Genomic DNA, 24,465 nt, shown 5'->3' with positions numbered 1-24,465 from the left:
GCGTGATGAGCCGGCAGCAAAGTGGGCTCACTTGTTTGCTGTTACTATCATTTTTTTATTTAATGGCAAAGCGCAAGAAGCATATAAACAGACAATAAAAAGGGAAAATTAATGTACACAAAACAAATATACATTTATTTTTATTACTTTTAATTTTTTCACACCAAAGTGTAAACTAGATGCAAAAAGGCGCTCTGTGCTGAATGCAGAGGTGAGAGCTTTTAAAATCAAGCTGTAAATGACAGTGCAGTGTCTGCATGAAGAAGGCATGGGTCAGAGGAGGTGAACCAGTTTTTGCTTGAATGGCTTTTTCAAAGCCAGCAGAGGTGAGATGTAAAGGCCGAGATAAAAAGTTTAGTGGTTGCCACGTGGCCATCTCTCAGATTTCTATAAACCACTGAATGAGAAAAGAAACGACAAGCTCAATAGTTTTCACTTGCTTAGAGACAATTGACGTCATACCACATAGATGGTGAGGAAACAATATGGGGAAGAACTGCCGGAGGCTGAGCTAGAAAATCCAAAACATGAACAAAGTATTTTTTCCTATTAAAGATTCTGTTGGCAAAGTACTCTTTCTTGGCTGATGATGTAAGCACAAAGCGGCCAGCCCTCGGCGGAGTACCAGGACGGAGCTTATCCTGGGGCAGGGCAGCCGCGGTGTCTGTCCCAGCATCCATTTTTCTCTTTTCCATTGCCAACTTCTAGGTGAACAATTTTGCATGAGGCGCAATAGCAGCCTCAGAGGATATGTGTTAATGTGGATGACTCTATTAAAGCCCTCGTGAAGTCAGCCATTACATAAATGTAAATGCAGATGGGGCCTGCTGCAGAAGATGGCTCTGAAAATTTGAGTAAGAGGGTGGTCGTGAAAGTCAAATATCTTCCCAGGCGGTGACATCCCTTGCACTGGGAGGGGTGCTGAATCTGAGGGGCACCTCACATCTCGGGCCAAAGGGATGCCAAGGTTATGTAATCCAGCAAGCGGAGATAGCACAGTAACAGGAAGCAAATAATGTATTCAGAACTACATTTAGAAAAAAAAGAACTATATTTGGGTTCACCTTGAAGATGCAATCAGCAGCAAGCTGAGGCAAGCCTATGTAATCCACGACTGATGGACAAAAAACTCCGAATATTGAAGTGTCTTGCTAGCCTGGGCCACACGTAATAATGTCAAACCTGTCGGCAGAGGCTGGGGAGTGGCCAGGGGGCCTGTATACGACACTACCAGTAAAGTGGTCTAGCTCAAACAAAGCATCAGACCAAACCTTGTATCACCGAGAAGGATTGAGGTCAAGGGAGGAGTTCGTGGATTGGGAAGTACTGACCTTCCAGAAAAGTCTCCCTCTGTTTAGAGCCCCAGATCAGGGGACACAAGCATACACGTGCACCCACTCCGCTTCCATGCTCGTAACAGGCTGCGTCATGTTTGAAACCATCACGTCTCTGCATGCGGCAAAAGGCAGAAAGCATTCCCTCTGTGGCCCAGTTAGGCGACAGGGGCAGGAGGCCTTCCTGGGATGGATAACACATCTTCTAGGTGCCCGATGGCATTTTGCCATCAGTTGTTTTGCAGAGGTCAAAGGTTGATTTGCGGACACATTCTAAAGCTAATTTTAGAAATGTTGGAAACTGGTGCTACATTGCTAATATCCTCAGTGTAAACAGCGAACAAGCCGGAAAGAGCATTACAATGAAGAGCCACATAAATCCTATTCGGTGCCAAGCAATGTACAGAACTGACCTTCTCAAAATGATGCTAAAAATATATTATCCTACAAGGAAATCCTCAGAGATAGGGAGTGTTTGCGAATAAGGGTAAGAAAAGGCTTATGCAGAATCAATCTGAGACGGTAAGACACCTTTCCGAAAACACAAGTATTTCCACTTATTCACTTATAATGCAATACTTACTACCAACTCTGAAGCATTCATCAAAGAAGAGAGAGGAAGTAGGAGTGACAGGAAGAGAGAGTAAAAAACAAGATAAACGGAAAAATAGAGAAAGCACAAGGCAGAGAGCCAGGAAAGGAAAGATAAATAAGGGAACAGGAAAATAGAAAGTGGGGAAATGAGGTTGAGGGGAATAGTGGGCTGTAGGACAAAATATCGGGGGCAAAAATATTGCAATACAATAATAATGTGTCAAAAATAACATCAACAAAAATATTGAGTTTACATACTTTGGCCCTCATTACACATTCGGCGGAATAGGTTAGGTATCTTCCATGTGTGTAGATATCTGCTACTCCACGTTTTCAAGAGGAAAACTGGGCATAATATTTGGAATCATCAGTATTTATTTAACACACCGAATTTCGCATGTTTTGCCTTTTTTCTGGGACTTTCTCCCTGATAAATTTCAGGTTTGACCTTCTACAATTTATTAGGCTTTAATAGAGAGGTGGCGTCTTTTAATTAGAGAGATGGTGGCTTTTAATAGGGCGGTAGCGGTCCCTAGGGCAGCGGGGGAGGCCGGAAGGGCCTCCCCTGCATTTATTGAAAAAGAAGCCCCGGGAGGTAGGGGTCTTCGGGACATTAGTAAGCTCCAGGAGGGGGGCCCATGCGCCCCCACTATAGTATGCAATGCTCCTGGGACCTGGTCCACCAGGTGGCCAATTAGTAATGAAGCGTGGGAGCGTGCGCTTCCTTTTTTTTTCAATTTTGTCCTCCCGCGAATTTGCGGCAAAATGGAATAAGAAAAATGTTTTAATGCGCAGGGAGGGTCCCGGTGGAACCCTCTCACCATATCTGGGAGGGTAGGTTATTCCTACCCTGCCCCCTTTTCTTTATTTTGTACATTTGTCAGGGACTCGGCTTCAAGTTGAGTCTCAAGATGGCAGCCAACACTTACTGGTTGAAGAGTTGGCGGCCAATCACATTTCAGTAGGATCCGCGAGTCCACTGCAAGGATTCGCATCCTCAGAAACCTATATTTTTTAAACTTAAATATCTCTGAAACTACTGAACGGATTTACACCAAATCACAAAAAGCAAATTTTCTGGACCAACATCTAGCTTTCTTCCAAATTTGGTGTAATTCCATTTAGCGGTCCGGGCTGCAGTCGTGTTCAAAAAATGAAAAATCCCCAAGGAAATAACATGGGGAAATAGGACACCCCTTTTTTCGCGGCCCCCAAAATACATATATATATATATATATATATATATATATATGTGTGTGTGTGTGTGTATATATATATATATCGAGGCTCTGCGGGGTGTCCAAACATTCAAGCAGCACTCGAACACGTCATAGCTTTCCCCCTATAAAAGCTTTATTGGTACGCAGACAGCTTTCCTCAGTCGCTATCACAAGGCACACGACCACAGCCTTACGCGTTTCATTTTTTCACTTCCTCAGAGGCATCGGTCGAAAGAGGCATGTCGGGCCACACCCCCCTATTTAAACCATATCATACGCTGATATTCAGTCGCTCTAATGAGAATATATGTGGAGGCTTACTGGGATGTGTAGTCCATATATATATATATATATATATATGCGATCAAAGGTACTCCTTCTGGAGATTGTGGCCCATCGAGGGGTGGCGCGATGCCGGCGGAGAAAACCGGTAATTTAATATCACATTTAGAACGGAGTTCCACTCGCGCACTCAGACCATCAAATTATCAGGATTCCACAAGAGTTTTGACAACATAAAGGGGGTTTATTCAAGTCATAAACCCGCCGTGACGCGTTTCGCCCTCAAACAAGCCCGTTTGAGGGCAAAATGCGTCACGGCAGGTTTATGACTTGAATAAACCCCCTTTATGTTGTCAAAACTCTAGTGGAATCCTGATAATTTGATGGTCTGAGTGCGCAAGTGGAACTCTGTTCTAAATGTGTAAATGTGTAAATGTGTTTGAGCTTATATAGCGCACAGCTACCCGCTGTGGGTTTCCCGGCGCTTGCTTAGGGAACCCGTCCTGGTATTCCCCTGTGAGATAGCAGGGTATCCACAAGGTGAAAGTCAGGCATCCCGCCGCGAGGGGCCGTTGTGGAGATTAAGCAAGCTATTGCCCAGAGTCGCAGAGTGTGAACCCGTGAGTCGAGGAGGCACCGGGGCGAGAATTATCGAGTCCGTGGAATTTTTAGCCCAAGACCCGCCGAGGCAGGGAATTGAACCCTGGTCCAGGACCGATCTCAGCTTCCGGGTCTGCCGCCTCTAACCCCTGAGCCACACTTCTAAATGTGATATATGTATGTATATATATATTATCTACTGGCGGTCGCCAGTAGATAGTTATAGTTAGGACCTATTTTCCATAGGAAATCCGCAACATTCTATTGGGAATATCTTTGGCGCCGATTGACGAATCTTCGCAAAATTTTCCAAACTTTTGGCCAGCTCCTCTCCGCTCCTACCCTGAAAGTTTCGCGGTGATTCATCAAGCGGGGGCCGAGAAAAAAGGGGGGTCCCAAAACGCATTTTCCCCATGCAATTTCCCATAGGATCTGTTGTCGCAGCTACAGCCCGAACCGCTGAACGGAATAACACCAAATTTGGCAAAGAGGTAGTCCTCAGTTCGGATTCGTGCCTTTTGCATATATGGTGTGAATCTGTTCAGTAGTTCCTGAGAAAATTAGGGTAAAAAAGTTAGTGATATCTATGGCCGCGGAGGATCCGCGAACCGTACACGCACCGTACGCGCACCCTCCCCGAACCGAGCGCGCACCCTCCCGATCACGCGCTGAATGCTAATTGGCTGTCAAGTGTCTCTCTACATTCGAAACCAGGAACTGTTGGCGGCCATTTTCTGCCTCGGTAGAAGCGAGGCTGAAGAAGCAAGGGGAAAAAGTGTGTAAAACATATAAAGGGGGCAGAGTGGAAATGCTCTGACCCTCTAGAGGTGCTTAGGGGGTCCTAGAAAGACCCCCTGGGGCCCCCCCTTTTTTTAAAAAAAAACGGCGAAATGCGCGCATGGTGCGCGCATCCTATCGCGTTGGGTGCACAGATTCTCTCGCGTTGGGTGAGCGGTTCCTAACGCGTTGGGTGCGCGGATCCAAAAAACATGGAAAAAATATATAAAATAAAGTTTTGAACATATAGTTAAAAAAATATTTTGAAAAATATAAAAAAAATATGTTTGAAAAACCCATTAAGTTCAAATAATATTTTTTAATTTTTAAAAGAATTAATTGAAAAAATAAGTTTAAAAAATGGTGATAAAAAAGTATTTTAAAAAAATGTAATTAATGAAATTGACACACTGAATTTGAAAAATATAGAAATCCAATCAAAATCATTAAACATGATATCTTCAGAGATAAGTTATAGATAGGAATTAGCATTTAAAAAACCTTTGAAATTCACTGAAAAAACCATAGGTTTCATGCACGTTATCGTTAGGAATTGGCATTTAAAATACCTTTGAAATTCACTGAAAAAACCATAGGTTTCAGGCAGGTTATAGTTAGGAATTAGCATGTAAAAAACCTTAGAAATTCACTGAAAAAAACATAGGTTTCAGGGGCGTTATAGTTAGCTGGACATTTCCCTCGTACAAAACCATAGAAATTCCCCTGTTATAGTTAGTTCAGCTAACTATAACTCGAGCCCCCGCAATGCACTTCTGATGACGTCACATATTACATCACTCATGACATATTAAAACTGTTCAGAAACACATACTCAATGGATGATGTCATCAGTGATGTCATCAGTGATGTCATTTGAGATGTCATCAGTGATGTCACTGACCATGTCATGAGTGATGTAATATGTGACGTCATCAGCAGTGCATTGCGGGGGCTCGAGTTATAGTTAGCTGAACTAACTATAACAGGTGAATTTCTAGGGTTTTGTACGAGGGAAATGTCCAGCTAACTATAACGCCCCTGAAACCTATGGTTTTTTCAGTGAATTTCTAAGGTTTTTTAAATGCTAATTCCCAACTATAAAGTGCCTGAAACCTATGGTTTTTTCAGTGAATATATATATTCACTTAAAAAAACCATAGGTTTCACACATGTTCTAGTTAGCTGGACATTTCACTCGTAAAAAACCATTGAAATTCCCCCGTTATAGTTAGTTCAGATAACTATAACTCGCGCGACCGCAATCCACTGCTGATGACGTCACATATTACATCAGTCATGACATGGTCAGTGACATCACTCATGACATCACTGATGACATCATCCTTGTGATAGAGTGGCGGTCGCGCGAGTTATAGTTATCTGAACTAACTATAACGGGGGAATTTCAATGGTTTTTTACGAGTGAAATGTCCAGCTAACTAGAACATGTGTGAAACCTATGTTTTTTTAAGTAAATTTGCAAGGTTTTTTAAATGCTAATTCCTAACTATAACGTGTGTGAAACCTATGGTTTTTTAAGTGAATTTGTAAGGTTTTTTAAATGCTAATTTATGTATGTATTATTATATTTTTTATATATTTATTTTACAATAAACTACCTATGTATATAGTTATAGATTGACTGTATCAAGTAATATGGAATGGCTCAGGTCTTTTTTTTGTATTTGGATAAAGTTGAACAGCATAGTTAATATCTTCTATAAACTTATAAACAGTTGAAATTTTTTTTTTTAAAGATTTTTCACGGAGCGCACACCGTGCGCGCACGGTGCTCTCAAGGTGCGCGCACCCCGCGATTTTTTGGAAAAAAAATAAATGTTTTTTTCACCCTTCGGGGTCCTTCGGGGTCCTTCAGGGACCCCCTGACAAAGGCTAGGGGGTCAGGAACTCTCTACCCTGCCCCCTTTTCACGTTCTCCACAATTCTTTTACACTGTCACACACAAAATGGCGGCTGACACTTCCTGATTTCGACCGATTCGAATGTTGACTGACATGTAACCACCAATCAGAATTACGCTCGTGCACGTTAAGGTGCGCGCACCGTGCGCGCCTATAGATATTAATGTGCTTTTAACTGCAATTTTCTCAGGAACTACTGAACAGATTGACACCATATATGCAAAAGGCACATGCCTGACCTGAGGACTACCTCTTTGCCAAATTTCAAGCAATTCTGTTCAGCCGTTCGGGCTGTGCCTTCGACTAAAGGTCCTATGGGAAAATGCATGGGGAAAACGCGTTTTGGGACCCCCCTTTTTTCTCAGCCCCCGCTTGACGAATCACCCCGAGACTTTCAGGGTAGGAGCTGAGCGGAGCGCCCCATTAGTTTTGAAAATTTCGCGAGGATTCGTCAACCGGCGCCAAAGTTATTCAAAATAGAATTTTCAGATTTCCTATGGGAACTCGGTCCTAACTATAACTATCTACTGGCGACCGCCAGTAGATAATATATATATATATATATATATATATATATTTTATATATATATATATATATATATATATATATATATATATATATAGCATTATATGTAATTTATATGTCAGTGGGGAGAGGAGTTGGCGTAACGGCTAGGGCGGTTGACCTCCAACCTGGGGAACCGGGTTTGAGTCTCCGCAATTATGCTGAACATCCTGTGATTCTAGGCAAATCACTCCCTGTGCCTAACAAAAAAATGAATGTGTCCTCTTGTAACGCAACTGGTGCTATGTAAAGCGCTCTGATACCCGGTACCGGGTCAAGTTCGCGCTACATAACGCTCCGTGATTTTTTTTCCCATTATTTAAAATCTTAAAGTAAAAAAAAATATAGAATATATAATTAAAAATGAATTATAAAAATGTTTTACATTTCAAAAGGATTTGTACAGTGCTACAGCTACTCCAAGAGTGTCCCAGCGCTAACAGTACACTCGTTGGCAGCCAGATAGGAATAGGAGCAGCACCATTTTTTCCTTCTGAACCGAAAGATGACCACCAGTAAAGTATTGGAGGAACGAAGGGACCCAACCGGTTGGAACTGAATAAATCGGTTGTACAAGTACTGAGGGCCTTTACAGTAAAAAGATCTATGAATAAGAACTAAGCCTTTGAACCTGACACATTCTGTCACCGTGTAGATGTTTTAAAGCTGGCTGAATGTGAGTTCTCCAGGGGAGACGCAGCAAAAGTCGACTGGCAGTGTTCTGCACCAGCTGCAATCTCCTTGGGAGGTAGACAGGCAGCCAACAGTGAGTTGGTATAGCCCAACCTAGAAGTGATCAAAGCGTGGATCATTGTATTTTGCTGCATAAGGGGAGGCAAATACAGGATTTAAAAAAAACATTTTTAAGAGACCAAAACAGGTACCTACTACGCATGCCACCTGAGGCACAAAAGAAACAGTGTTATCAAATGAAATTAATTTAATATAAAATAAATCTAAAATATATAATTCATAAGACTAAAAAATACATAAAAACTATTGATAAGAAAAATATTTTAAAAAACAAACATACATACATCTATAACAAAAACATATATCATATTAATTAACAAGTAAAATGAATGCAAAACAAACAAAATTATAATATAAATAAGAAATAGAAATTATTATTTTTATAAATGATTTAAACTTTGGGGAAAAATAGTAAAATAAATATTAAGAATCCAAACAAAACAATAGTAGGGCAAGTGCTGGACTCTGGATGGAGACCTCTTTACTATTCTAACTACAGTGAAAGCAAAAAGAGGGAAAGTGTTGGACTTTGGAGGGGGTCATACATGTTTTACAAAAAAGTATGCAAAGTGTCAAACTTCTGAAGGGCTACATCTGCTATTGCCATTTCAATATGAACAAAAGCAGGGAAAGTGTTAGACTTTGGAGGGTTAGATATAGTATTCCCACTCCAATCTAAGCAACAATAGAGAAGGTGTTGCACTTTGGAGTGGTTATATTTTACAATTCCCACTACAATCTCAGCAACAGTAGAGAAAATGGAGGGGTTTTATATATTATCCCCACCCTAACATAAGCAAAAGCAGGCAAAGTGTTGGACTCTGGAGGGATTAGATTTACTATTCCCACTCCAGTCTTAGCAACAGTAGGGTAAGAGTTTCACTTATAAGGGGTCATATTTAATATTCGCACTCCAAAGTAAGCAGAAACGGAAAGTGTTGAACTTTGGAAGGGTAAAATGTACTATGCCTCACTCCGTTCTGGACAACAGTACAGAAAGTGTTGGATCATGGAGGGGTTAGAGTTTTTTATTTACCTTTCCTAATCCAAAATGTAAAAAAAAGATAGAAAACAAAATAGAACGACTAGGACATGTCTAAAATAAAAAAATATATTCATTAAAATATTATAGATAAATACAACAACATTTAATTAATATATTGAATATTACAAAATATATAAAAGAGTAAAAATATTTTTAAAATACACTACCAAAAAACACTAAGGGCCTCATTCTGATGTCGGTGGGACCGCCACCGACAAACCGTCGATTGGGGGTGGCGGTTCCACCGACATCTATGCCATTGGTCCGACCCAGGATTACAATTCCATCAGTTGGTGCGAGTTAGGTGGGGGGAAAGGCCACTGCCTCTGACAGGCTCAAGGAGCCCATCAGGATGGCGGTTGGATTCCTAATCTCTACAATGGGGCGGTGCCTGAGCAGGCACCGCCGTAGGGATTAGGGCCCACCGCCATAAACAGGCACCTAGAAATGAACTTTGAGGGCCCTGGTCCCAACTTGGCCTCCACTATGGGGCCAGGGGAGTACATGTGGTGCTCTCCAAACATCCGTGCACCGTGTGCCAGGCACCTCATGGTGCCTGGCACACGGTGCACGGATGTTCGCAAACATGCCCTTTTCTTTTGCGGCTTGTGCTGTGACCCTTTTCCAGGCTGCAGCGCAATCCGCAATAGAAAGGGCATGTTTCCGACTACCTACAGGGCGGTCACATTGGAATATGTCAGGTGGAACCGCCGACTACTGGTAGGGCGGTTACCATCCGCAACAATGGCAGTTGGACCCTCATCCGACTGCCATCATAATAAATACCGCAGAATTAAAGTGAATAAAGAAATTAACAATGAAACAATATTAAATAAAACAATCAGAATTAATAAATATATTAAATATAAAACTCATGTTCAAACTTTTGTAATTAAATAAACTGATCAACCAATTAATAATTAACAAATCATTTTAATTAAAAAGCAAATAATTAATGAGGTACATACCTATCAATTAATAACGTAATTGCCATACAAATTAGTTAAAACCAAAAAATAATAATTTATATTTTAAATAACTTCCTATCCTAATCCCTTAAATCCCAAAAACCCACTACTAAATTAAAAATCCCTATTTAAATTTTAAAAATTCACATAAAAAATTATAAACTGTACTAAAAACACAAATATTATCACAATACTAAATCCTTATAATAATACAAATAACTTATATCTTAAATTAATTAAAAATTATATTTTATACACCTGTATTAAAGAAAACAATATTATATACAACATTTAAAAAAAAGATATTAAATACCTAAACTTTTTTTATTGCCATCTATATTTTGTCCCACAATATTTTTGACAGTATTCTTGTATAGCTTTATGTTTCCTTCAATATTATGGCAGAAAACTGGGGGTGGGAAACTGGAGCAGAGAGTATGAGTGAGTCAAAGAAAGGGCAAATGAAAGACAGAGAGCAGAGTATGACAGAGTACGAAAGAGATAAGAAACTCTGCTGTACTTCTGTGTGCCCTGTTAGCTGTATGTGTCACCGGCACAGCTGTCACTTTCGACTTATGTTTTGCTCTTGCAACATAACCAACGACACTCACATTGTGAGTCTCACTCTACCGGTAGCCACCAGGCCTTCAAAATGATATGTCATACAAAAAAATTCACTGGCTCTGTGTATTATGAATTCAGAGAACAAAATTAATATAACTTGTAAAGTTTTTTCAGATTTACAGAAGGCAATCAGCGCTTTGCAAAAACATAGTTGAACCGAAGGGCTTACTCTTTTGGCCTTTGAAGAACAGGCTTTTGCCCTTCTTTCCATCCCTATCTCGCTTTTGTGTTCAACCCATCCGCAGTGAATTGTTTTTTTCTGCAGTAACGAGCATAGTCTCACTAAACCTCAAAAAGACATCAGCAAGAAAGCGCATTATCAGTCATCCTGAAAGGCTGACCCTTAAAGCTGCATATAACCAAGCCCACCACATACATTCCAGGGTCACTTCCACTATTATCAGATGCAACACAAATAGAGGGTGGCTGTCAATGTTATGTGTCTGTTTTGTGTTTATATGGGGTCTTTTGAGTGTTTTTTTTCACCGGAACTCCTTTTAATTTGCTCTCATTCCTGTTCCACATTGATTTGTACCAAGAAACAAGTCTCTTACAGGACTGCTCCTAAAATGAATTAGTTCAAGTAGTCCCAATTTTTTTATTGTTAAGGTTTCCTTTTCCTTCAGGAACCCTTGCTTAGCAGTGTAAAGATCACATTGGCTTTGCCTTCAAAACTCCACAAAGCTTCAACCTAGCTTGTTGTGGCTGGATCACTAACCTGCTGGTAGGGCGTTGGAGCCAACTCTGCAACTCCAGAAGTTTGACGCATCAAGAGTCTCAGCAGCACTGGGGAACCTGCCCATTATGACATTTACACCTTCTACGTCCCTCATGGGGGAATTGTCATCACAATTATAGATACCAAGATTGAGAGGATGTAGCCTTACGGCTAGATTGGTCGGCTTTGAAGCTGGGGAACCGGGTTCGAGTCTCGGCAACGACGCTCAACATCCTGTGATTCTGGGCAAATCACTTAATCTCCCCATGCCTAACAAAAATGAATGTATCCTTGTGTAACAAAACTGGTGCTATGTAAAATGCTCTGATACCCGATATCTTCGAGTCTAGTTCGCGCTATATAAAACTAAAAAAAAAAAAAGAAATACTGCAATCTAGAGGTATATTTACTGGCATTCTAGGAGTAGTCTCAACAACATCGAAAGGGATTTATCTGCAAGACCAACATGGTCTACATAATGGTTTTGCAGAAAAGGGGCACTGTTGGAAGTGTAGTCAGACCTGCAATCCTAATTTTGGCAGCTGGGTTAACATCACTTCCGGCTGCTCTGCAGCCGCCCACTGGTATTTAGAATAATCGAGCCAGCGGCAACTCCACTACTGGGCACAGCACTACCCGTTACAGTCACAATGAGGGAGGAAACACAGAGGTGGGCAGACAGGGCACTAGCTGTTGTCTGTAGATGCCCCATTGCCGTCATTCTAAAACAGTAAGTTAAAACGTGTAATTGACTCATTTGGCTTCCCAGGGACCCCCAGTCACAGCCTTGCAAGGCCCTCAATGGGGTGTCAACTCCTGGGCACAGAAGACCTGGATTAGAGGAATCCTGACAGGTCATGGTCTGTGGCTCATGGTTTATTGCTGGGCATACCTGCTTTCTTCACAGTACAAGCGAGTCTCAAAGGGCAAATATTGACTCTTTTTTAGAATAATGATCTAAATACTGTACTTGAAGGAGCATGTTACTGGGAATTATAAATCATGTTCCCCTAATGTGCAAGCTGAAAAGAGCAATAGAAAATAGTCTGAGGATGTTAACTCCTGTGCATGATCGTAGGAAATAGAGGATGAGGATGTAGCCTAAGGGCTATAGCGGTCGACCTCAAAGCTGGGGAACCAGGTTCGAGTCTCGAGAACGACGCTCAACATCCTGAGATTCTGGATAAATCACTTAATCTCCCCGTGCCTAACAAAAATGAATGTGCCCTCATGTAACGAAACTGGTTCTCATGTAAAGAGCTCTGATACCTGATGTCTCGGGTCTAGTTCGCGCTATATAAAACTAAAAAAAAAAAAACAACAAAAAACACAACCCAGACCTTAAAAAAAGGTAGAGGATGGATCTCAAGGGGAATGAAGCTGTGGTCTTCTGTCTGCAGTCACCCCTTGTTATGGAAGAGGTCATGATCTAGCTGAGGAGCTTTCCACACTGAGATAGATGGTGTGGAGGGGACTCGCAGTAACTGACTGCATGGTGGTGAAGGCAACATGGGGATGTGAGCGAGGACAGTAAAAAAGGTAAGGGACAGCAAAGGACAATAGAGGGAGCGGTTAAGCAGGTGACATGCTTGTGCTTGGAGACAAAGTTAGCACAGAAAATGTTCTGTTCTGGAACATGGCAAAAGCTCTGGAGAGCAAGCTGCAGAATTCGAGAGACACTGACTTTACCATGGGTTTCTGATCCCTGATTCTGAAGCCTTATGAAAGGGCACCGGCTCAAACAGATTTGCAACAAAGAATACCATTCCTTTAGAGCTGGTGACTTTCTGTTAAGGAAGTTCTTGCATTCAGTGCAGGACCAATATTACAATGATTTTAATCATTCATGCAATTAAAAAATGTCATTCATTCATTCAGTGCAGGACCCTTTCAACTTAACATGTGGCTGTAGTTGAAACCAGTAAAGGAATTCTAGAAAGGGTGTGATGAGAGTGGACTTCCTTGTTCCCATGACAAATGCCAAGAATATGGTGGTCAAGTGGTCAAGCTAAACACAAATGCACAATGTCAAGTCAAGCTGCTACTTGGAAAATCCCTTCATTATCATGCAACATTAAAAGAAAAGTGAAAAGTAGGCGCAGAAACGGTGACCCGAACATAAAGCTAACATACTCCTCATCACATAAACATTCAATGAAAGCAGATTCCCAACAGTGCAATCACCCTTGCCTAAAAATCTGCTTAACTCAAAGGAAAAACTTTAGATCCATTGAAAGACATCCTACATTGGACCAACTCTTGACTAAATGCCTATTGAGCTCAATGGGCATCTTCAGTCCCCTTAGCTTGTTTCCCATTGGTCCTCACAGAGTGCACTTACCTAAGCCCATGCTGAACTCGACAGGTGTCAAGTAACCATTGTTACTCTGGTCCAAGCTCTCGAATACGGCCTCCAGCTGTTCAGGAGTAAGGGGCAGTTCACTCTGGAGCCGCTGTGGACGAGAAGTAATATTGATGAATAACTAAACATTCAGTGATGAGCGTCAGCAGCAGTGCCATGAATGCAACCATGTTGGAACCAATCAATTTAATATGTGATCAATGAAATTTGAACTTACATAATTGGCTATGAATTTGAGCAAACAGTGGATGCGTCCATAAACTAAAAATAGATCAGATTAAATAAAATTGTGCCTTTGGGTATGGATCACTGCTAGGTCACCCATCAAAAGATGAAAGAAAAAACAATATATCTTTTAATGCAGTTGACATTCAGCAGACGTCCATGCCATCACATGCACATCATGTTCCTGTCTGTGATATGTATTTGAAAAACACTTGGCTAAGATGCCTTAGTTATCAGTGAAAGGTTTATAAAGAAGCACAGTATTGTTAGGACAGTTGTTTGTGGTTCTCCATCTACGGAAACACAAAAAACACAAGGGGTAAAGAGATGCCATAAGAGAAGGACAGCTTAGGCAAAGGGGCTGAGGAATAATTCCACTGACAAGGCCTAGCAATTGAACAAGACATGGGGTCTGGTCTTACCCCTCTGTTTCAATATTGCTATTTGTATGGGCGAACCCCCTCGTCATGGTCTGATAGCATTCTAATTCCGCTGTACAAAAAGGGCGAAAGACATCTTCCAGGTAACTACCGGCAAATAGCCTTATTAGATGCAGTGGGGAAAATCTTTGCCCGCAGTGTTCTTGAGAATATTACTGATTGGGAAGTAGAGGAGAAAATAAATTCTCCCCATTGAGCAAGCAGGGTTCAGGAAAAACCACTCCACCTTAGACAACATCTGTTTGTTGAAACTAATAGAAGAGAAATATATGGTCTTTCGCAGGACAAAAGTCTATGTAGAATTTATAGACTTTTCTACTGCTTTCGATAAGGTAGACCGCCCACTTTTCTGGAAAAAGCTATATAAAATGGGGGTGCCTTCAACTCTGTTATCCTTAGTTATTGCCCTACACCCGCAAACATGGTGCCAGGTACTAATGGGGGGAACTCAGGGCCTATCTTCAGTAATCTCTACGGAAAATGGCTTGAAGCAAGGTTGCCTATTAGCACCTCTAATGTTCTCCCTATATGTAAGAGATCTACCTGAATTTTTTTCCTTAACGGAAGCAGACGCGCCAAAGATAGGTGGCCGCTCCTTTCCTTGCCTTATATCGGCAGATGACATTGTAATTATGGACCTGACCCCTATTGGTTTAAACAAAAAAATGCCACAACTACAGAACTATACGTCTGCACAATTTTTGAAGATAAATGTTTCTAAAAGTAAGGCTTTGGTTCTGAAACAAGGAAAAAATAGAAAAGTTTGTCATTTTAATTGGAGAATTGGTCCCGAAAAATTGGAGATTGTAGATTCTTACCTTTATCTGGGAAAAGTTATTTCAAGTAGTACAAGGATTAGTCCCCATATTGAACATACCTCTTCTAAAGCGACATCACATGCAAATAAATGGCCTACGCCTATTTTATAGTGCTATGGGTCGAATACATTTCTCACATCTGCTTTTAGTTTTTAAAGCTAAAATTCCTCTCCCTTTGTTATACGCAATTGAATCTATACCAGTAAGTGAATGGAGCTTCTTGGATAAGATCGAAAGCCAAATCTTCTGTAAATTATGTAACCTTAATACCCTTGTCCTAATAGCCGCCATTAGGCTAGAATTTGGCTTACTAAGTTCCTTTTTACAAGGTTTAGCTAGGGTAATATGTTGGGGTTACCCGCTAAAGAACAGTGAACCTTTTTCACTGAGGAGTTTTATGCGTCAGAAAAGTTTTGCAGGACAAATGTATAAATACTCTTTTTCAAGCAATTTCTTCTTGGCACTGCATATTTTAATGTGCAAGAGGATTTCGTGCTGTCCTTCTCTCTCACAGAATTGAAATCTTTTTTAAGCTATCAGAGAGATGTTATATGTAAAGCAAGGGCCAGACTGGAAACAATAGTCAAGGATTCTTCCCCGATAGTTCCTCAGACGTACCTCTCCTGGAATTTAAGCCACAGTATTCGCCGGTGACTCACCCTCTGTCGTATGAACCTTTTACCACTAAATGACGTAACTGTAAATTGGTCACTTAATAGGAAAGGTGAAAAAAATTGCAACTTCTGTAATCAGGGTATTCAGAACCTTGATCACATCTTGTTTGTATGTCCGGCTTTGACTTCATCGCGATTTAGGTGGCTCCGACCAATGTTTATCCAGAATGGTATTAAAAATGTTTTGGCTGCTCGAGGATTTTTGTTTAGTTCAAAAAATGAAATAGTATGCATAAAACATTGTAACTTTTTTAGGGAGTTTATGAATATATTTTAAATCTTCTTAATTAGTCTCCAAGTATGGTTGGCTATGCATTTAATTAGTTTTCTTATTATATCGCCTCCAAAATTCCAAGCTCTTAAGTCTCCTCAACCTTTTGTATCTAGTTCTCACCTGTGGAAAATATATACTTATGATTGTTGTTAACTTATTGCTGTTTGCACTAAATTAGGTTTTATCTATCTTAAATAGGTCCTAAGGGAAATGATTTTGCTGCTTTATGATGCACTTTATATAAAATATATGGTGCTGCTGTGGTAAGATAATTTTCCAAATTGTACTTATACTTAACAGGATTTCATCCTTTCCCGTCTCAGTATAGGAAGTAACTTTATGATTGCTGCTATGTTGTTGCTGCTATATGATGCACTTTATTTAATAATTTGCCGTTGTTGCTGCTATATGATGCAATATAGATGTAATTGCTTCCTTATGTTATTCTATTAAATTGCACACATTTTAGAATGTTACACTGTGTCATTCTCCGTTTTCCTCAACTGGAGGGCCCCATTGTTGCCTAAAGTATCCCCCAGAGTCGATTTCGGAAATCTTTGATGTCTCTAGATGATCTAAATCTGTATAAATTGATGTAGCAATGTAGATATAAAGGTTTTAATGAAGTGTTTTTTATAATTATTGCTGTTTTTTTTTAATTATATGACTGTCTATGTGCATCTTGAGTGGACCTCATTAGAGATCCAAATTCTTAATAAACATATTAAAAAAAAAAGTACAAGACATGGGGTCTGGTCTATGCTCTGGAAATAGAATTCAGGATGACCCAGTGTCCTAACATTTTCCAAGAAAACAGCATAAGCCAATGTCCCACCTCGAGCGTAATTAGCTAGGACTGATGTGCTCCAACATCTGGACACTGAAGGCTGGACTTCATTTATTCTCATACGCCTGCCTTGTGCGTTCTGCAGACTATACCAAATTGGTTAATATTCAGCTGGAACACAGCTATAAGGTCCACTGCATACAAGTTCCTTTCTGAGGATCTTTTATTGGACTAACAAAGAATGATACACTAATGTATACGACTATAGATGTGCCCCCTCGTTAAGTTATCATATCCTCCCAGCCTGTGAGCCCTACACAGAAGAGAATTTAACTCCAACCTCTCCCCACTGTTCACATTCTTAAATCATATGATGTATATCTTGTACAATTCTCCACTGCTTGCAAGCTAGGCACACACTGTGTAAATCACTATACATAAGTACGTAAATACATACAATCATTGCTTGTGAGTTCTAATATACATGGCTTGCTCCTATGGCTCACCAGTGCTTGCACCACAGCCTCACAAGGGAAAAACACACTGTCAGAGAGGCAAGTCATGAGAAATCATGCCTGTGAGATGTCACCACAATGGTCACAGAGGGAAAACACAAATGTAATGGAAATGCCTCTGTACTGGGAAGCTTTCGGAGACAATATCAGATACTGGTGTCATGGTTTGTATACTTTATTTTAATGTGAATTACCTAAGCATGAGAAATAGATTTGTCATGTATGTGGGTTTGAAATCTGACTCATCAGTGACAGAGGAGGATTTAGCATTTATTCCGTACTCAGGTTGATTTGATTTTGGGCTGGAAGGTGACCTTAACATATGCCAAGCTCAGAAAATCGATTCAAATTGAGTGGTAAACTTGAGGGAGTTTTAATTAAATAGATAACCACCAAACTGCCTCATCCCCGAACAGAGTCTTTTTATTCTTCTGAATGGAGAAAGATTAGAAACAAATTAATAAAAAATAATTTAATGCCTCTTGGAATCAGCTGTGGTTTCGCTGCTGGCACTTATAGATGTTCGGAGTCTGGTTCCTACAACTGGGAGATCACCGTCGAATGACATATATCTATTTATTTGGTCGGTTGATGTTATGAAGTACCATCATCCTGCCCTTCTGCTACTTATGGGTACTTTGCCCACACAACAGCACCTCAGAGTATCCCTTCACAAATGTCACAATCGTGTAACGTGAGAAGCAGGTTGTGATGTGACAGAGGTCTCACCATCACAAAGAACCACCTGGGACGGTCACGGGGAATGTGGGTAAAATAAAGCAACATTTTCCCCCGGGAGGGCGTTCTCTTGGGGCAAAAGAAGAATGTAAACCTCTGTGCAGGTGACAGGTGTCAGGAGCATATACAACGTGCACACGGCTCTATCAACAATGAAATCATTGCAATCAACGCCCAACATGACATTTTGGGTTACGTTCCACAATGTCAGTTCCTCGTTTCGCAACACGACATGAGTAGAATAAGGACCACTGGCCCTACTAAAGATAAAGTGTGGGAGATCCCTGCTTGGGAGGCTGTACAAAGGGCTATTCATTACCGGCATTAGTGGGTGGTAGATGACATGGGAAGTGCACAGCGTGTCCGAACATAAGCTGGTGAGTGGTAGGCTGAAAGGGGATGTGGAATTGAAAGATGAGGACAACAGGCCTTCTGGGTGTTTGGATGGGACGAAAAGAGTGTCCAAAGTAGATACAAAGATTGAGAGAATGGGAGGCCAGATAGCTGGTTAGATTATGCAGTGACGCAGCCATGCATAAAAGAAAGCTTATGTGAGTTGCGGATTTGTTTCTCTAGCTTCTGGTAAGAGGTAGGGACTCAAAAATGCTCGCAATCTTAGAGGAATCATTGAGTGAAACTTATCTGGGAAGGCAGGGCTGGCTGCCTAGAGCACCTCCCAAGAGAACGAGTACTTGTGTGAATGAATGTGTGTCGTATTCGTAAAGCATGCTACACTATGCGATGCAGTTCCGAACACTTTGATACATGCTGAAGGGCTGGCCAGGGTCCCACTGCTGATCGATGGACCAACAAACGTGGGTCCCATATTCAACAGAGTACATGGGAGAGTTTCACGGCTTTCCTCCTCTATTTGTGGGGGTCCAAAGGGGCACATGCTGATGTGATAAGCTTATTTCTTTTGCAGGGATTGGCTATCGAAAGTCCTCCAATGCCTCAATTGTGTTTAGAAGGTAGCGGAACCTCTGAGGAGTGCAGTCATGCTATCTCCTGAGCAAAGCTGACAGTAGGAGGTGGTTGTTGCACATTTGGTGTTTACATGAAGTCTTGATGAAGAATGTACCAGAGATGCAGACAGAAAAGAATGCAAAGGTGGCTTAAATGGGTTGAAGAAAAGGGTAGTTAGTTAATAGCCACAATAAACCACACTCATTTTATCCATGGGTGAAGAAGGACAGAATGAGTCCATCTTGGAACTTGGCATCTTCAAGTTAATGCCATTTTAAAGTTTGATGCTTTGGGAAGCAGGGTTCTATTCCAAGATACCTGGGCCCCGAAGGTATGGTTTTTCTGTGCACCTTATATGTTTATATATTCTGTGCACCAATTATATGTCTATAGATCATACCTGTAAGTCTCGTTTGGTAATCAGACCTTTCTCTTCTTTGTCGCAGAGCTGGAACAGCTCCCGGGCCTTCTCCAACATCTCCTCTTGGGTATCTTCGTTGGCCAGTCCCAGGCCCATGCCGACCCCAGCAGGGCTTCCTTGCACTCCAGTAGATCCCTGTCTCCCCCGCCGCGTACTCCTTGTCCGCTCTTTTCTGTGTGCCTCCATTTCTAACAAGGCGGGCTCCACGAGCCCAATGGCCACAAAGGGCACGCGCTCTGAAAAACAAAAATAATATTTGAGTAGAGAGCACCATGCAAACAAACACAAAAAGTACAGTATATGTATGTACGTATGTATAAGAGTTATTTAGTGCCGACTTAGCAAGTCTCAGTGGAGTGGTGAGAAGGTTAGGGTCAAGTAGGGAAATCCGACAGGCGCCCACAGATGGCAGTAGGGTGTGAGGGAGGTTCTCAAATGTTGAGGTTAACCGTCATCTAAGTATGACATCTGAACTAGAAACCCTCCCACTTTCCCATGCAGCAGAGGACGCAAGGCTTTCTCTTTCTGGGGGAAAAGCCTTGAGCAGACAATATGTCGGCGACCACAGTGGATGACAGTCCTGAATGAAAAGTAGTCAGGTTGTGGTGTAAAGTGACCTAGAGGAAAGTGGAGAGGAGAGTAATAACTAGGCTAAAGATTTGAGGAGTAGGAAATTGTTAGAAATGGGGGTCTCTAGTTGGCAGGCTATTACCCTGTCCAAGTAGGGACACATCTTACTAGTCAGGATAAGGGGGATTCACTTCTTAAAATAACCCCTGTTTACCCCCTTGGTAGCTTGGCATGAGCAGTCAGGTTTATCTCAGAGGCTGAGTGTAAAGCATTTGCACATAACCAGTAGTAACACAGTGAAAACAATACAAAAGGACACCACACCAGTTTTAGAAAAATATCCAATAGTTTATCAGTGCAAAATAAGACAATAAACGATAAAAATCCACCATACAGTTCTTAGATATATCAATAAGCAACAATAGACTTAAAATACAGTTCCTTGAAGTCGATGGCTCCATCAGGGCTATCACAGCCTCGTGAACAACAAATCCAAACAGTTCTGGCTGACCGTGGCACTGCGGGCCAGCTACAGTGTCAAGAAGACCCACAAAACAGTACCTTTACAAATGTTGGGCGTCGAGGACCTCGCGGTGAGCTTCGTAGAGCCGGCGTCAGCAGGTGTCGGTTCCAGAGGTCTGTGCAGGAGTCATCGGGGCCTTGAAGTCACATGCGTTGCAGGTCAAACTCTGTGCTGTTGAAGTCAGGAGTGCTGGTGTTGGTGGGCATCGGGGCTGTGGTACAAAGTGCAGAGGTGCGATGTGCAGTGCCCTCAGGTCGTGGTGCAGGCAGGGGCTCGGTGAGGGCATGCAGCAGCATCGGTGAGACCAGGGCTGCGGTGCAATGTGGTGCTGTGCCCGCAGGTTACGGTGCAAGCAGCGGCATCGTTGCTGAAGCGCCGTCGTCGACTGACAAATCGGAATTGATGGCACCGGCTTCGGTAGTCCAAGGCTGAGGTGTGGGATGGGGCAGTGCATCGTGTAACTTACGAGTGGTGCCCTCAACCACGGTGCAAGCAGCGGCGTCGTTGTCCGCGTGGAGCAGCATTGTCAGGGATACCAGGGAGTTGGTGTGAAGCGAGGCGGTGCAAAGTGCAGTGCCCACAGATTGCAGTGGCTCGGTAGCAGCATCGGTCGTCATCGTCGGAGAGACCAGGGTTGTGGAGCAAAGTGCAGTGGCGCCCTCTGCGCTGTTGACACGGAGCCAGCAGCAGCGTCGTTGATGGAGTTAGGTTGCTTTTTCTTCTGTTGCAGCACAAAACACACAGCGTCCAGTGCTGGTAGCAGATGAACTTGAAGCCTTTGCTGTTCCTGAGACTTCTCGAACAAGAGGCAAGCTCTACCTCAAGCCCTTGAAGAAACTTAAATTAAGAATGTGCGGAAAGTTCAGTCCAGTCCTTTCTCTGCCCAAGACAGAAGCAGCAAATGCAGGACAACACAGCAAAGCAAACCGCAAAGTGGTAGTTCGTCCTCAGAGCTTCTCCAGCTCTTATTCTTGGCAGGTTCTTTTATCCAAAAGACTTCTAAAGTCCTGGGGTCAGGGCCCCAATATTTATACCACATTTTCTCTTTATCCTCTTTGTGGCAAGGGTCTCTGAGCCCAGCCAAACCAGTTCTGCCCTCTCTGGCCCAGCTTCCCTCCAGGAGGTGGAGACAGCATTGTGCAGAAGAGACACTGCATATTAAGGTGCTAGTGAAAACTCCTCCCACCCACTCTAAATGCAGACCAGGCCTATTCAGTCCTACTATGAGTCACACAGGAAAGGCAGGACACACCTCAACCCCCTTGTGACTGTCTACAGTGAATGCACATCCCCAGCCACTGCAAAACCAGACAGTCAATACACAAACCAGCAGAGGCACGCAGAATGATTAAACAAGAAAATGCCTACTTTCTAAAAGAGCCATTTTCCAGCACACAATTTAAAAACCATCTCCCTAAAAAGATGTGTTATTAAATTCTGAATTCAGAGAGCCTAAACCCCATTTCTCTTTCTTATCCCAATGGAGAGTTATGCTTGTAAGATGTTACAAAGCAACTCCCATGTTAGCCTATGGGACAGATAGCCTTGCAATAATGAAAAACAAAATTGGCAGTATTTCACTATCAGGTCATGTCACACACACTCCGACATGTCCTACTGTTCACAAACACTGCACCCTGCCCAGGGGGAACCTTGGACCTACGTAAGGCACCCCTCAGAAAAGGGAAGGTTAGGGCCTGGCAAGTGGGGGCACTTGCCAGGTCCGACATGGCAGTAGACACTGTGCGCAGAATCTGCAGTGGCAGGTCTGACACACCTTTGAAAGACTGCTTGTGGGGGTGGCACAATCAGTGATGCAGGCCCACCAGCAGCATTTGATTCACATGAACTGGGCACACACAGTGCCCTATACAAGGGTCTTAACAATAAATCTAATATGCCAAACATGGAAACACCAATCCTTAAACACAACTTACAGTTCGAGCACTTGCACTTTAACACTGAACAGCAGTATGAAAGTGTACAGACGCACTAACAAGCACAACGAAGTTCAACGTACCATTAACGACAGGCGGCCCAAAAGCAATAAGACAGGGCAAACACCCCAAAAGATGTCAGGTCTACCAGAAATGAAGAGGCAAATTTAATAAATGTGGTTGAATAAATTGGTGACAATATCCTTTGATGATGTGACTTGCAACTGCAGAGCAGTCGTGAGATGTCGTGTCCCCGTAATAGGTGCAGGAGTCTGGGGCGAATACATTCAGTTGTTCTGTCGTTATCTTAGATCTATAAAGTAGACTCCTGCTGTTAGCTAATCACATATGTTGTTGAAAGAGTAACAATTTATACAAGCTGTTTAACTTAGTTACTACTATAGAGTAATATTTAAAATTTACTTCAAGTTGGTCTCCCGTGACTCTTCCATTCTGCTTCTTATCTAATTTCGAGGCCTCTTTCGACTGCCCATTATTTCAGGAGGTAATACCGCAGTCGGTAAATACCGTTCCTGCATGGTACCTTATTTCCTGGGTGCAGTATTACTTTTCCATTCCAAGCTCCATATATTGGAATGAGGAATAACATGTTAATACTCCATGTTATCCCCAATCTGAGCTGCATTATTCGAAATTTGCTATATTTTTCCACATACTTTCTATTTTCACTGTAAAATTCAAGCAGCGGCGAGGTGCGATATTTTCACACGTATTCCCTAATTCCACAGATTGCAGCAATCATGATATGGATGCATTGGCTACTCTGTGCCCAGTATGGGATTACAAGTGATTTAAACATGCCACAGTAATCACCTACACATTCTTAACCAGATATATCCTGGGAGAATGTGTCCATGAATAATACTGCAGTTTTTTGGGTTTTTTTGCAGATTTTTACATAGCGCGAACTTGAACCGAATCCAATCAGGTATCAGAGCGCTTTACATAGCACCAGTTACGTTACATGAGAAGTTGAGAACACACATTCATTACCAAGACTCGAACCCAGTTCCCCCAGGTCGAGCGCCCTAACCCTTAGGCCAACTCCTCTTCCAAGTTTTGAAGCTCCCATTCAGAGGTGTAATACTTGAAGTGGGGAGTTAATCCTGAATCTCTTGTGGCACTGGTAGACTCGGTGCAGTGTGAGGTTTGCTCATTACAGGCTACTCAACATAAGAACATATTTGAAATTCGGATTAGGGGCAGACTCCTGCTCGCTCCTTGAATATCCTTCCTTCTGTCTGTGGAGGGAGGGCCTTCTCCCCTCCAATGGCAGGGAGTGCACGAGCTATGACGTCACGTGGACGGTCTCTTCTGCAGCCTGACCAGAGCTTAACTAGGTTAGCCAAGCATACCGCATAACCTGAGATAAGCATGTCCACCTATAAAGTAATATGGGCTTCTAAAACAAAAGCATCTGCCCATAGTATTTCCGAGCCTCACGTGCGCCCAGTAAGCTAGTATGGAGTTGGCATGGGTGGCTAGTACCGCCCACTCTATTTGGCAGCCTTTGCCATCCACATGTGACGCCTCTAGCTTGTTGTTCCTGCTCCATCGAAAGAGTGCACATACTAATATTACGCACTAGGTAGCAAACCGCTGTTGGCTTGAAATGAAAAATAAAAGTGCAGGTACTCTAACCCAGGGTAAGTATTTGCTTCAGAGATGTGAACTTACTCTCTCATCGTCAGTGCTTGAAATGGAAAAATAGAAGAGTACCTGCTTGCTTCTGAGAAATGCAGGTACTCTCCAATTAAAAGCATTACGTCACTCTTGAGAAGTGCCATACTCT

General features: G+C 42.2%; 1 protein-coding gene across 3 annotated transcripts in view; it reads right to left on the bottom strand.

Moving 5' to 3' along the window:
* CRACR2B (calcium release activated channel regulator 2B) overlaps nt 1-24,465 on the bottom strand; it is a 351,421-nt gene that overhangs the window by 103,201 nt on the left and 223,755 nt on the right. For all 3 annotated transcript variants that reach the window (XM_085644880.1, XM_085644882.1, XM_085644881.1), the window contains 2 exons: nt 19,602-19,858; nt 13,744-13,855 (listed from right to left, as the gene is read on the bottom strand). In XM_085644880.1, the coding sequence (XP_085501006.1) occupies nt 13,744-13,855; nt 19,602-19,808 (319 nt within the window). In that variant the 5' untranslated portion in view covers nt 19,809-19,858. The remainder of the gene's footprint in view (nt 1-13,743; nt 13,856-19,601; nt 19,859-24,465) is intronic.

Source organism: Triturus cristatus, chromosome 3_1 (genome assembly GCF_964204655.1).
Source record: "Triturus cristatus chromosome 3_1, aTriCri1.1, whole genome shotgun sequence".
NCBI classification, from domain to species: Eukaryota; Metazoa; Chordata; class Amphibia; order Caudata; family Salamandridae; genus Triturus; species Triturus cristatus.
The sequence above is the reverse complement of the archived record's forward strand: the minus strand, read 5'-3'. Positions and strand labels throughout refer to the sequence as shown.